This window comes from Candoia aspera, chromosome 11 (genome assembly GCF_035149785.1).
Source record: "Candoia aspera isolate rCanAsp1 chromosome 11, rCanAsp1.hap2, whole genome shotgun sequence".
Classification (NCBI taxonomy): Eukaryota; Metazoa; Chordata; class Lepidosauria; order Squamata; family Boidae; genus Candoia; species Candoia aspera.
In genome coordinates, this window is record NC_086163.1 from 21,874,203 (window position 1) to 21,889,047 (window position 14,845).

At 39.8% G+C, this 14,845-nt stretch overlaps 1 protein-coding gene across 1 annotated transcript in view; it reads left to right on the forward strand.

Moving 5' to 3' along the window:
* Positions 1-14,845, forward strand: part of CDH13 (cadherin 13) — a 489,049-nt gene that overhangs the window by 392,316 nt on the left and 81,888 nt on the right. The window contains exon 8 of the mRNA XM_063312654.1: positions 12,454-12,594. Within this exon, the coding sequence (XP_063168724.1) occupies positions 12,454-12,594 (141 nt within the window). The remainder of the gene's footprint in view (positions 1-12,453; positions 12,595-14,845) is intronic.

Below are 14,845 nucleotides of genomic sequence, written 5' to 3' on the forward strand. Positions count from 1 at the left end.
AACAACAACTCACTACCATTCCTGGGCATCCTCATCAGTAGAGGAAATGATGGTAAGTTAGAAGCACAAGTCTACAGGAAAGCTACCCACACCAACCAAGTGCTCCATTACCAAAGTAACAATCCAACCTCCCACAAGAGAAGCTGTAACATTGTCTTTATTCGCAAGCAACCAAGTATCCGTTTTCAGTTCTTTTAGAAACTTTTGTTGCAACTGGGAGGGAATTGACAAAGTACTTGGCTGAACAGCGCTTGTGGTGGGCGGCTGCTGCGCGCGCGTTTGGCTTCGCGTCACAGCCTGCATGCCCAATTGGGGCGCCGTCCATAGGGTGCTTACCACATCTGGCGCTGCCCCAGAGTCCTGAGGTTGCCTTGACAAGGCATCAGCCAAGAAGTTCTTTTTCCCTGGAATAAATTTGAACTGAAAATTGAATCGATTGAAAAATTGAGCCCAACGAACCTGTTTGGGGCTCAGTTTTCGAGGGGTACTAAGAGCCTCCAAGTTTTTATGGTCAGTCCATACTTCAAAGGGATGATTTGCCCTTTCCAACAGATGCCGCCAAGCTTCTAATGCAGCTTTTACTGCGAATGCCTCCTTCTCCCAAACATGCCAACGCCTCTCAGTCTCGGAGAATTTGCGGGATAAGTAGGCACAGGGCTTGAGGCATCCTGCCTCGTCTTTTTGCATCAACAATGCCCCAATAGAATAATCGGAGGCATCTGCCTGTACAACAAACGGCTTTGAAGGATCAGGATGCTGTAAAATGGGCTCTTTGACGAAAGCTGCTTTCAGCCGCTCAAACGCCGTCTGACAAGCAGGCGTCCACCTCAACAGCGCTCCGGGATTCTTGACTCTCCTAGTATCTCCCACCCCTTTGGTTCGCAGCAGCTCAGTTAGGGGCAAGGCAATCTCAGCAAACCCCCTTATGAACAATCTGTAGTAGTTGCTGAACCCCAGGAAACTTTGAAGTTGCCTGCGGGTGCGGGGACTCTCCCAGTCCATGATAGCCTGCACCTTGGCAGGGTCCATTTCTATGCCTTTATCTGAAATCCTATACCCCAAGTAGTCAATTTGGGTCTGATGAAAGGCACATTTCGACAGCTTGGCATACAATTCAGCAGATCTGAGTTTACACAATACTTGCTTTACCAGAGCTACATGCTCTTTCATGGTTTCAGTATAAATCAACACATCATCCAAATACACCAGTACACCTTTGAACAGATGTTCATGCAAAACTTCATTGATTAATTGCATAAATACCCCAGGGGCCCCAGCCAACCCAAACGGCAACACCTTATACTGGAAAGCTCCCAATGGGCAATTGAATGCAGTTTTCCACTCATCCCCCTCCTTGATTCGTACACGATAGTAGGCTTCTCTTAAATCAAGCTTAGAGAAGATCTTTCCCTTGGCCAGATGTGATAACATGTCCTTTATCAATGGCAAGGGATATTTGTTGGAAATTGAGACGGCATTTAATCCGCGGAAATCCGTACAAAGCAGCCATCAACAGACACATAGAGGTAAACAACATTTACATGCCACTCAAAAGAGACAGTACAAAAGCCAAAAGACCAGCACACTCCCTTGCCAGCAATCAACACCCAGATATGCAAAAATCAACACTAGGATTAACACCAGATGAACCAGCAAACAGCACAATACACCTTAATCAAGGAACTGTTAACTCTGGCAATCAACCAAGCAGCAAACAACAGCCCAATCAAAGAACTCCCAAGGAGAGAACAACACCCCTACCAACACAAGCAGGGCAAGCCACGGTATATAAACTGAGAGCAAGGCCCACTCCCTCTTCGCACTGAAGATGTTGCCTAGTCTGGCAATGAAACGTCGGCAAGAAGACAACAAAGCTCAGAGAGCACCAAGGACTCCATATACATGTGTCTTGCTTGTGAACTGGGTGTGAAATCCAGGACAGTCATAGTTCAGTGGTAGTGCATAAAATGTTTCTTTTAGAGGCAGTCCAGAACATCTCCAAGATCTTAACTTACAAAACGTGAGAAAAACTTGCAGGATAAAGTTTTTGTATATCAACATTTGATGTGCATTTCTTTTCTAATATCTTAGCTTAGTGGAGTTCGATTCAGAAAGTATGAATGAGTGCAAGAAAGTTGGTGAGAAATGATCTTTTACCATAGACTCTTTATTTATGTATTTATGAATAGAATAGAATAGAATAGAATAGAATAGAATAGAATAGAATAGAATAGAATAGAATAGAATAGAATAGCATAGCATAGAATAGCATAGCATAGCATAGCATAGCATAGCATAGCATAGCATAGCATAGCTTTATTGGCCAAGTATGATTAGACATACAAGGAATTTGACTTTGGTGCAAGAGCTCTCAATATATTCACATAACATCAAAAATAAACTATAGTAAAGTAATAATGTTATTTACTAAAACTATACAATCAGGAAAAGAACTGAAGGAAAATAATACTATGGCTATTAACTAACACACTCATATTTAAAGGGAGAATTAAGGGACAATATACTGCATCTGTTGTCTAATATATATTCACATTTAACAGAGCATTACCGGTCACATCTCAGCAGTCATGTCTTACCATACATTATCAATCATATCATGCTACATTAATTAGGAGTTCAACAGAGCAATGGCACGAGGGAAAAAACTGTTTCGATGTCTAGGTGTTTTGACATACGGTACTCTGTAGCGCCGTCCTGATGGCAGAAGTTGAAACAGTTTATGTCCAGGATGCGAAGGGTCTGCAGATACCTTCTCTGCCCCCCTTTTGACCCTTGCAGTATACAGGTCTTCTATAGAAGGCAGGCGGATTATTATTTATGTATTTAATTTTATTTGTATTTCAAATTTAGTTACTGCCCATCTCACGCAAACATTTTGGGATAGCCTTGTCATGAGTAAGGATGGCGAGCAGGGGGCTCCCATCCAGACGGTCAAGCGCATGCGTAGCACTGATGAATTGTTCAGCCATTCAAAGAGACACAGATCGGGACTGCCTTAACCCTTGGGGGTTATATGTCTGGGTTTTCCCACACTTCTTCAGTTTGTTAGGATTCCTGTTAAGTACTAGCAATAAATAGTAGAGACCAGTTCCTTGTCTCAGTGTGTTTCCTGGTTGTTAGGACAAGCCTTCAGAATTTTCTGTGGCCTTCCACAAAATAAAGAAAAAAGAAGAATGCCTTTGATGCTGTCTCCTCAAACTCCTCTGCCTTAGTCTGTACCCTATTGTCTTATTTTAATAAGTTAATACGTATCTGATAGAAATGCTACGTGCAGTCTTTTCAGTAATTATGTTCTCATATTGATGAGCAGGACTGAACTGACTGATTAAACATTTCATGAAAGCAATAATTTTCAGAGGTTCCTGTGCTGTATTTAGTAAACTGATTATTTTGCCCCATGCCTTCCAGTCACTTTTCCTTTTGAGCTCAAGTTGAGAATGTGAACTCAGCAATTATGTTCACGCCAGAGGTTTGCTTTACTTGAAATGACCTAAATAGAGGGCCTCCAAGCGTCTTCAAAATAGAAGTCTGTGTTAAACAGGTTTCTCATTTTTAAGTACTATTCAGAAATGGGATTTGTAAATAAATTACAATCCTGCACAGTACTTTTTGGGGAATTAAAAAAGAATGATGGTTGAAATGTATTTCCCATATTTCTTATTGGACAGTTCAAAATAAAACCAATATCCTAATGATTAATAATCAATATTAATTGTATTTAAATCACATTAGAGAAACAAATGGCCAAGGTGTTAGAAATGTTTTTCTTGAAAGGTATTTCATGGGATTCCAACTAAGCTGCAAACTTTTTTTCTTCAATCAGCTGCATGACTGTCACTCATTTTGGAGAAGAAGCAATGTTGTGCTGTATGATCATGAGTTATATCTATTTTTAAAAAGCCACACACAAACTTAACCTGAAATCAGTCATTTCTTGAACGCCTATGAATGTTTCTTACAAAGGTCAGATGGAAAGTACTTATTTATGGATGTATTTATTTATTTATATTTCAAACTTAGTCACCACCCATCTCACTCAAAAAGCAACTCTGGGTGGTTTACAATAAAGCAAGAATAAATAATCATTAAAATACAATAAAATAATATTCTTAATAAAAAATATAGTCCAAGACATATATGTTAAAAATATCTTAATTTCTGGGAGCATCTTCAGGGAGCTAACCATGCCCAGGGTTGGTTATCCCTCCTCACGCCCCACGCGAGATGGCAGAGCCAGGCCTTCACCCCTTTCTGGAAGGTTGGGAGAGAGGGGGCCTGCCTCACCTCTGGGGACAGAGTGTTCCATAGGCTGGGGACAACAGCAGAGAAGGCTCTCTTCCTGGGACCTGCCAATCTACATTCTTTCATGGATGGGGTCCATAACATGGCTTCTCTGCCTGCCTGGGTGGGACAGGTTGCTGTAATGGGAGTGAGGCAGTCTTGTAATTCGTAATGCCAACTTGCATTTTGAATCAGGCTTATTTCTTTTCAGTTCTGGATCTGGAACAAAATGTGGGGCATGTTCTCAACAATAAAATTTGGTAACAGAAAAAGCCACCTGGTTAGTTGATGTAGAAAGCAAGTTGCTAGAGTAGGTAGGTAGGTAGGTAGGTAGGTAGATAGATAGATAGATAGATAGATAGATAGATAGATAGATAGATAGATGTTTGTTTCTTTGTTTGCTTGTTCTGGTCCACCAGGGTGGTTGTTATATTCTGTCTGTTTCCTTAACTTGAGGTACATTCATGAGCATGAAGAAATTGCAATGTAATTTTACATATTAGATTTATATTCTGCTTTTCCTCCAAAAACTTACAGCAACTTTCATGGGAGCTCCATTTTACCCCCACAGCAACAGTCCTTGAGGTGGGGTGGGTTGAGAGAGATTGACTGCTCCAAAGTCAGCCAGTGCATTTTCATAGTTGAGGATGAACTGAACCTGGGTCTCCCTAGTCAGAGTCCAACTCCCTAAACACATTGGCTAAGAACTATACATCTTGTTATGGATTTATAGCTGAAGATCACCATATAGTTTCCTTTCTCATTAGTGTAACTGTTGAGTGTATGTGACATTTGTGTTGGTGAAGATTGAAAATACATTGCAATCATGGAATGCCATGTGGGCTTTACTTCCAAACAGCAGGGAGCTACCAGCAACAGCTTGGCTGGAAAGGGACAACGCTAACTCGAAGTGTTTCTTTGAGCTATCACTTTGGCGCTGCAGAAAATTTGTTCTCTCAAGTTGGGAATTTAAATTGAATAATATATGCTGAATATATATTAAGGGAAGTTGGATTGGAAGAAGAAGATGAGCATGGATTTAAAATTGGAGGAAGAAACATGAATAACCTGTGCTATGCTGATGACACTCCCCTATAGCCAAAAATGCAAAGGATCTGCAAGCTCCATCATCATCATCATCATCATCATCATCACCAATCACCATCATGGAGTCCAGTGAAAAAATGGGACTAAGATTTAATATAAACAAAACCAAACTAATGAAAACAGGTACAACAGCCAGCCTTGGAACTGACAGTGAAGATATTGGAGTGGTGGATAGCTTCTGCCTTTTAGGATCAACCATCAACAGTAAAGGAACAAGCAGTCAAGAAATACACCACAGATGAGCACTTGGCAGAGCAAGATATTCAGTTGCTGTGGTGTGTCTATACCTACAAAGATCAAACTGATACAAGCCATGGTATTCCCTGTGATGTGCTATGGAAGTGAAAGTTGAACTTTCAAGAAGCAGGATAGGAAGATTATTAATGCTTTTGAATGCTGATGTTACACTCAGCCAGAATCACTTGGTGGAGATGGGCAGCTATAGAAATTAATTAAATAAATATATATATAAATATACCATGGACAGCCAATTGATCCTACTTTGGACACATTATGCAAAGACCTAGCTCTCTAGAGAAGGCTCTCTTGCTGGGAAAGGTGGAAGGAAAGAGAAGGAGAGGATGATCCACAACAAGGTGGATTCATTGCCACACAAATGAAAGCAAATGATTAAAGTGTGGAAAATTCCATAAATGTTCCCATAAATGAAAGATCATTGGTATAAAAGTGATGCCTTTATTCCCACTAACCCCATAATTTTCTAAGTATGCATGTGTATACATCAGCAGTGTAATTGAAAATCCATTTTATGTGATCTTTCATCTGATTTGGAATTAGATCAGTTTAAGTTCCCAGGGAAGGACCCAGCAAATACTGTACATAAATGCATCCACTAGAATTATATTTTGTTTATAGGCAAAGATGATATCATTTACTGATTCATTACATGCTCAGAAGGGTGCTTGATTTTAGAAAGCTACCTGAAATTATTACTGTCAGTTGAACAGTAAATAAAGATAAGCTTTAAAAAAAATAAAAGGGAATGAGACATGAAGAAATAACAGAAAAATTGATCGCAACCTTAGATGGCTTGGTTTGCTCAGAATATTTGATCCAGAACTGTAAATTCAATGGATGCTTCAAAGAGAATCTCAGACAATGGAACCCAGTGCTGCATTTTTTTTTCTTTTAATTTACTTAGTTATCTCTTTTAATTACATTCCTGTTCTGGAAGATGAGATTCAAGCTGATAAATGTGTAGATTATGCATTGGATTCAGAGGAATCCTGAATTAAATCAGAGTGATTTAAGATTTGTCCAGTGTTGCAATGCAAATCAAATCCTTGCAAAGATCAGTGAGCAGTTTGGTGGAAAAAGCTTTCACAAAAAATGACAACCCCTCTCCCCACATTCATTTTCCTGTTAATTCTGTGCCATCTTTCTTGTGGAAACCATCAAGGCAATGCACACAACAAGCTAGTGCTTTTGTGCATTGCCAAAATTGAATCTGTCCATACAGTGAAAGACTGTCCATCTCAGGAGAGCCTGTTAAGTCTCTCTTCTGCCTTTGAATTGAGGAGGACATGGTGAGATGACAAGTCTTCTCTGTGATGTCCCTACACTTTGGAAGTCTGTTTACCCACAGAGTACAGCTCCCTCCCCCATGGTGTTTAGAAGTTCTCCAAACACTTCAACCTTAACTAAGCTTTATTGGTGTTCACCCCTTAAGTGGAGGATTGATTTATGATTGTGGATTGATTGTTCCCGTTGTCAGTGAAGATTCTCAGTCATCCAGGTGGAATAGTCTGTAGGTTGACTCATGGCAACTGGATCCAGTTGCCATGACTCAACCTACAGACTATTGTTCCTGTTGTTTATCTAATTTGGATTTATCATTGCATTTATATAATTTTAACTTGTGATAATCCATCCAAAGTCCTTGGAGCTGGACAGGCCCTAAGAACTATACAAAACGAACAAACAAAATAAAGAACAACACTATAATGGGAAGATCATTGTTAAACACCAGAAACAAATTTAAAGACAGGTTATAGAAATGGGGTCTTCATACTCCTCCAGAAAGAGAGAAGGGTGGCCAATCATTGTTTTGGGCAGGGATTCCATCACGTTGGAGCAACACCAGGTCTTTTTCTACCAGTCTGACACATTGTTCTCTGAAAGGGAGGGGAGTCCTCCCTTACGGATCTTTTTAAAAAGTTAGAAAGTTGGTATCTCAGATTCCTTGGATCTTAGCCAGCTTTCCCAATCCTTGGCTGCCCAGGAGTGTATGGAATGGAACTTCCAGCATTCTTAGCAAATCATGCTGGCTGGAGAATTCTGGAAATCATCTGTAAACCAATTCGCAGACTGCTGAGATTCTTAGCAGGTTGCCCTGAAGTATGTAGGACATTAAAGGCTCCACAGATACTCCACCAAAACACTTCCTTCTAAACTTCTCTCCTCCTCCCCCCTCCCCCCAATCATAATGTTTAAAGTAGCATAAGATATGAAAACTTGCAATCGTTTGCAACTTGCAACTTCCAGTCAGCATGGAAAAGAAAACACTTTGAAGTTACACTGCCCTGTGCCGTTAATCTTTAAGGATAGAAAGACCCCACCAAAAATGTAAAAGTGGAATTGCAAAATATTTTACAGCTTACAGCACTAATTTTCAAAATAACCTCTGTGATTTTATCCACTAAAGATGGAGGTGCCAGGAAATTTCAGTAATTGCGTTTTCTGGGCATTCTGACCACCGGTGCTAATTTGCAAAGCAATTCAGGCATGGAGCAATACATTTTCTACCTCGACCTTTATAACATTACTTTCTTGTGTGGCTGTAAAAAGTTTTCCCCTTGAAGGAGAAGAAATCTGAGTGTTCCTCATCTCTAAACATTTTTGCATGCGTGCGTGTATTTTTAACTACTGTTTTGATTCTTCTAATAAACAGCCAAGTTCAATTTGGCACATGAAAGTTTTCCTACAAGATGTTGCATTTTACTAAGTAGTGTAGGATTGAAGAGCCTGCAGCCTGTCCCACTGTGAGGAATAATGGGAGTTGTAGTACAGCAAAAGCTGAAGGTCAATGGGTTCTCCACTTGTGGCCTAGCGGGAAACATCTTTCTAATCAATTATAAATATTCAGGCAAGAAAAAAATACCTCTTGATTTGCTCATTTGTATCAAGAGATTGTCCTTTACATTATATTCTTACATCAATATGCCCTGATTCACAGACAGCAAAGGGATTTGGGGAAAATATCCAGATGTTTGTTTGTTATTGTTGTTTGTTTTTAAGTCTTGAACAATTCCACTGCTGTATTTTAAAGATTATTTATGACCATAACGAAGCTGATTGGAATTCTTTGCAGATTGTAGGAGAGGAATTGCATGCCTATACAGTATGGAAAGCAGCCAACATTGAGAGATTACTGATTTTCATGATAAACATCCATGATTTGCCATGGGGATAAAGTGGTTACATTTGTTAAATAAAACTGGGCAAGGAGTTTGGATCCAGTGGAACTGCTCCAAGTGAAACTGGCTTATGGTGATCCATTTATATATTCTGCCTATTTCTCAAAAACAGAATCAGGACCCAAGTTTCAATTGCATTATTCAAATGTGTTCCCATCTGAAATGTAATATGTGCAATATCCTACCTAAGAAGCTTCAGAAAAGTCCTTTAGTGAACTTGTACTGGGACAAACTCTGGAAGAGTGTTCTCCTTTCTATGGTAGATGCTTCCCAGAACCATGAGGACAAATGTGGCCCACAGGAAGGAGGGGAAACCCAACATCTACTCAAGCTTCTGTCCTCTCTCTCTTCTGTTTCTGGCAGACCTCAATTCTCCATTAGCCAAACCCTCTATTCAAACCTGTGATAGATATATTCAACCCAGCTATTGAGGTATCAGTGCTTTAATATGGAGCATTATGGAGTTATTGCAACCCACTTCTTTATATATTGGAAAGCTGACATTTTCCTTCCTGGAACTGTAGTGAAAACATTAGAGATTAAACTCAGTGCAAACCATCTCTTGTGCTGTTTCTCCTTGCATTAAAAAGAATCATTTCATTTATTTAAAGTGCAATGAGCTGGTCCCTCCCCCTCTGTGATCTACAATTTTGTTAGCTGTTGAAACATATAGAAAAATGACTGTTTCCTGTATTTCCTCTCCTGTCCTACTACATAAACCTGCTAGACTATGAGGGACTGGTCCAGTCCAGCATTCTCTTCAACAGTGGCTAAACTTATCCCAGAGAAGTAGATATAGGAGAACCATAGCTCCATTAAATATGGGGGTGCTGCCCTCCATATGAGTCAGGCCAAGACAAAACCTAAATTTGACTTCACTGATGTCTGAATTTAATTAAAAGTAATGATAAACTAATATAAATGCTCTCAAGTCATGTACTGAATAATGTTCCTCTTTCTGAAATTAAAAATTACAGCTCAGGCACGGGCTGACTTGGCCAAGCTAAACAAGGCCATGTGTCATTAGTGCTAAGTAAAGAGATCACCAAGGAATCAAAGACTAGACTGGGAAGATGAAGTTGATCCTGGAAAAAAAGCAATGGCAAACCCCTTTCATGCTCTTCCCAAGAAAGCTAGAGGAGTGGGTCCATTAAGTCACCAGAAATTGGGCTTAACTCAGAGGAGACCAACTGTTACCACACTGGGAGTCTTCCTTTTGCATCTCTGCTTTAAATCATGAAGATCTGTCATCACCACAGTCAGTCAAATTCTATAGGATTTCTCAAACTGGAGGAAGGGAGGAATCTGCAAGCCAGCTCTTCAGCAACACAACCATGAACGTTGGTTTCAAATTGCAGAAATTAAACATAATAGAGTACAAATTCTTGACTGCCGAAAGTTTTAGCACAGGAAAATGTTGCAAATAGGTTATAGATTTGCCTACCTTTTTTGTTTGGTTGGTTGGTTGGTTTTGTTGAGATCGCCGATAATTCCAGCCATGCAGCCAGCTAAATGACAAAGTGCAAATTTATGGGATAATGAAAGGTTTCTCTGTTGTAATTATACTAGTTCTTTTGTCAGTGCTGTGTTTGGACATAGCTGGAGCTGATAAATGGGACACCAGATGAATCATGATTTAATGCCTAATCATTAAGATTATTATCCCTCCTCTTAGCATGATATCAGCTTTGTTTAAAGTGGGTATGTTCTCTAGGATATTGGGACATAGCCAGCTTAATCTTTGTACTTGATGATGTCATCAAAAGCAAAATAAATTAAATCCGAAAGATGTCAATACTTGCTCAGAAAGTAGCAGCTTCATTCTGAATTGATTTCTCTTCCTTTATGTGATATTACCACATCACCAAATCTGACGTCTGTTGTTCCTGGAGACTGGGGCATTGATCTTCTTTACCTACTATTTTAGGACTATTTTATTTTTTCAGTTGGTGCTGCAAAACTCACAATATAGCTATGGGTAAGGTAGCTATTGAGAGATGTCATAACATTTCAGGCTTAGTAGAACTGTTGGAGATGAACAAATATGACCACCTCAATCTTAATCTTTGCAAAATTTCCCCTCCAAAATTATCAAGACACTTCACAGTTGAAATTAAATGTTCCTAGTAAGCAGTCATCATCTGTTATCCATTGAGAGCCAGTCTGGTCTAGTGGTTAAGGTTCTGGGCTAGAAACCAGGAGTCTGTGAGTTCTAATCCCATTTTAGGCATGAAAGCCAACTGGATGACCTTGGGCCGGTCCCTCCCTCTCAGCCCAACTCGGTGCAATGTAGACTAGCCTCCTCATGGTGCACCCCGGGCAACGTGACTTGTCACAGCTAAAGAGTCTACACATCTGGCTGCTGGACCTCACAAGGATTTCCCATCAAGAAAAAGCAGCATGAACACCGAACTGCTATGCCATATGATTTTTTAAAAAAAATCTGTTATCCCATTGGCATAATCCACTGTCACAAACAGGCAATGCTAATAAAAATATTTTCATAAATTACATGGCAAACCACCTCTGAAAAATGTTACAAAAAGCAGCTTAGACTTGTACATATGGTTGCTAGAAGTTAAGACTGACTGGAAAGCAATAGACAGATGATAGGCAGGCAGGCAGGCAGGCAATAGATAGGACATAGTTTTAATGAAATTTCTTTGGATATGCCCTTTTTAAGCTGTTTTGTTTTTTATGTCTTTGAATCAGTCTTCATTCATGGCAGCTGTCTGGATTAGTCCCTGCAGTTTTTGTGACAAGAGAATGGTTTGCCATTGCTTCCTTCCTAGGGCTGAGAGAGAGTGACTGGCCCAAGATCACCCAGCTGGCTTCGTGCCTAAGGCAGGACTAGAACCAATGGTCTCCCAGTTTCTAGCCTGGGTCCTTAACCAATCCACCAGACTGATTCTCTTGCTGTTCTAAAATCTTTGCAATAAATATTGCTGTGGATATAATGGTTTAGCACCCAGCTTTAAGAAAACTGGAAATGGTAGCCTGATCTTTGCTATCTGTGTTCTCCATTTAGCAATACAGTTGATGAGGCCTCCCTAAAGATTGGTCTTCAGCAGCCACACTCAACAAACAGGGGCATTGTCCCCCTTAATTATTTTTAGCACAGTTTCTTAAACAGTTAAAATATTGCTATATTTCTTATACTTCTCTCTTCCAGAAGACATCATCATTCTCACTAGCCTCCTTCACATCATACCTCTTCTTACTAGGACTTGTACAAACTGGCCCTGGTCATAGGCTATAGATGGTTTTTTCTAACACATCACATATTTTTGTTACCCCCAATACAAAACATACTTTTTTTTTTTTTTAATATGTGATGCCTGTACTGCTGCAGGTTGAAAGTATATATGGGTTCCATCATGAGTTAAGCCAAATGATTGGTGTTTATATTGTTGAGATCTGTCATTTTGGTAACAAGCATGTTGTTTCCCATTTTCTCAAAGACTGTTTGTGTGGCTGCACCTTACCTGGAAACAGATCCCATAGATTAGTTCTATCTAAGAGCCCTTCTATGATAATAATGGGGATATCTCAAATAGATGAATGTATCATTCCTGGAGTAAATTGTCTTCTTTCTTCATCTCTGCAGACGATGGAAAATCCAAAATATGAGCTAATCATAGAAGCAAAGGACATGGCTGGACAGGAAGTTGGGTTGACTGGGACCACTACCGCAACAATTGTCATTGATGATAAAAATGATCATGCACCAGAATTCACCAAGAAAGAGGTAAATGTTTATTTCAAAATGCATAAGATTTCAGAGGTGATTGGCTTAAACATGAATCAAAACTACAGCAGGGATAATGTTAATGCTAGCCTTATAAAAGAGTTCAATTTCTCACCCTGATGAGTATCCTATTTGCTTTTTTCAAAAGTCATTAGGTATTATTAAGTAAACATCAGTTAAATAAGTCTGTATATATTAGCTAGACATTCCTAACACTATACATTTCTGAAATACTAATTACCAAGGACTAGGAAATGACATCAATATGTATTGAGAATTTCAGTTATGGCTCTCTGCCCACGTGGGTGGGACAAGGCAGGATTGTAGGACAGACATGGGAAATAGAAAACTCACCTCTAAATAAATAACAGCAGTGGTTAATACTGACCAAACTAATTGAAATTATTTAATTTTCCCTGAAATGCGTGAATGTTTCAAGCTGATAGGTATTGTTTTGCACAGTCCAAATTTATTTCCCTGGTTTTTGTTTTTTTTGTTTTAAGTTGGAGTACACCTTCATTTGAGTCAAAAGCTGCAGCGTGAAACCTGATGGAAATCATCACCTTTTGTCAGCAGCCCAGCAAACAAATTCACTTTGAGAGTGGCTCATTTTGACAGTACCATAATGACTTTTCCAATATCAGAGCCTCTAAATTTAGTGTCCATTTTCTTCCTTAAAGGATAGATTCTGTGGTACCAGCTCTGTTTTCCCTAATGGGAAATGAGTGGGAGAGGGAAAAAAATGTTTTGTTGTATAAAACTGGATACAATATAAACTTAAACATGAAATGCCTTCTATGTGAGAATTTTTAGCCATCCTTCATTACTAAATAATAATTAAATAATATATTTGCTGTGGAAATGGCCAGTAGTTTAGATGTCTTTAGAATAGTGGAATCTTTCTAGGTTCTTTATAAAGAGATTAAATGAACACTATCTCCCATTAAATCCCATCTATTGGTTTTAGGCTTTCCTCTAGAAGAACAGAAAACAAATCTGCTTCAAAATTAAGTCCTAGTTTCATAGGTATTACTTTTGTTGTTTATTCGTTTAGCCGCTTCCGACTCTTCGTGACTTCATGGACCAGCCCACGCCAGAGCTTCCTGTCGGTCATCACCACCCCCAGCTCCCCCAGGGACGAGTCCGTCACTTCTAGAATATCATCCATCCACCTTGCCCTTGGTCGGCCCCTCTTCCTTTTGCCCTCCACTCTCCCTAGCATCAGCACCTTCTCCAGGCTGTCCTGTCTTCTCATTATGTGGCCAAAGTATTTCAGTTTTTCCTTTAATATCGTTCCCTCAAGTGAGCAGTCTGGCTTCATTTCCTGGAGAATGGACTGGTTTGATCTTCTTGCAGTCCAAGGCACTCTCAGAATTTTCCTCCAACACCACAGTTCAAAAGCATCGATCTTCCTTCTCTCAGCCTTCCTTATGGTCCAGCTCTCGCAGCCATATGTTACTACAGGGAACACCATTGCTTTAACTATGTGGACCTTTGTTGTCAGTGTGATGTCTCTGCTCTTAACTAATTTATCGAGATTTGTCACTGCTCTTCTCCCAAGGATTAAACATCTTCTGATTTCCTGACTGCAGTCAGCATCTGCCCTAATCTTTGCACCTAGAAATACAAAGTCTTTCACTGCCTCTACGTTTTCTCCCTCTATTTGCCAGTTATCAATCAAGCTGGTTGCCATAATCTTGGTTTTTTTCAGGTTTAGCTGCAAGCCAGCTTTTGCACTTTCTTCTTTCTCCTTCATCATAAGGCTCCTCAGTTCCTCTTCGCTTTCAGCCATCAAAGTGGTATCATCTGCATATCTGAGATTGTTAATGTTTCTTCCAGGGATTTTAACTCCAGCCTTGGACTCCTCAAGCCCAGCATGTTGCATGATGTGTTCTGCATACAAGTTGAATAGGTAGGGTGAGAGTATACAGCCCTGCCATACTCCTTTCCCAATCTTAAACCAGTCTGTTGTTCCATGGTCTGTTCTTACTGTTGCTACTTGGTCGTTATACAGATTCCTCAGGAGGCAGACAAGATGACTTGGTATCCCCATACCACTAAGAACTTGCCACAATTTGTTATGGTCCACACAGTCAAAGCCTTTAGAATAGTCAATAAAGGTATTACTACAAACCACAATAACATCACAGACATCATTTTGTATCGTTTGCACAATAGCATCATGATACACTGTACCTCAGTTGCTTCCCTTTACATCACCTGTGGATGCACATGGCCATCCCTGAGTTTG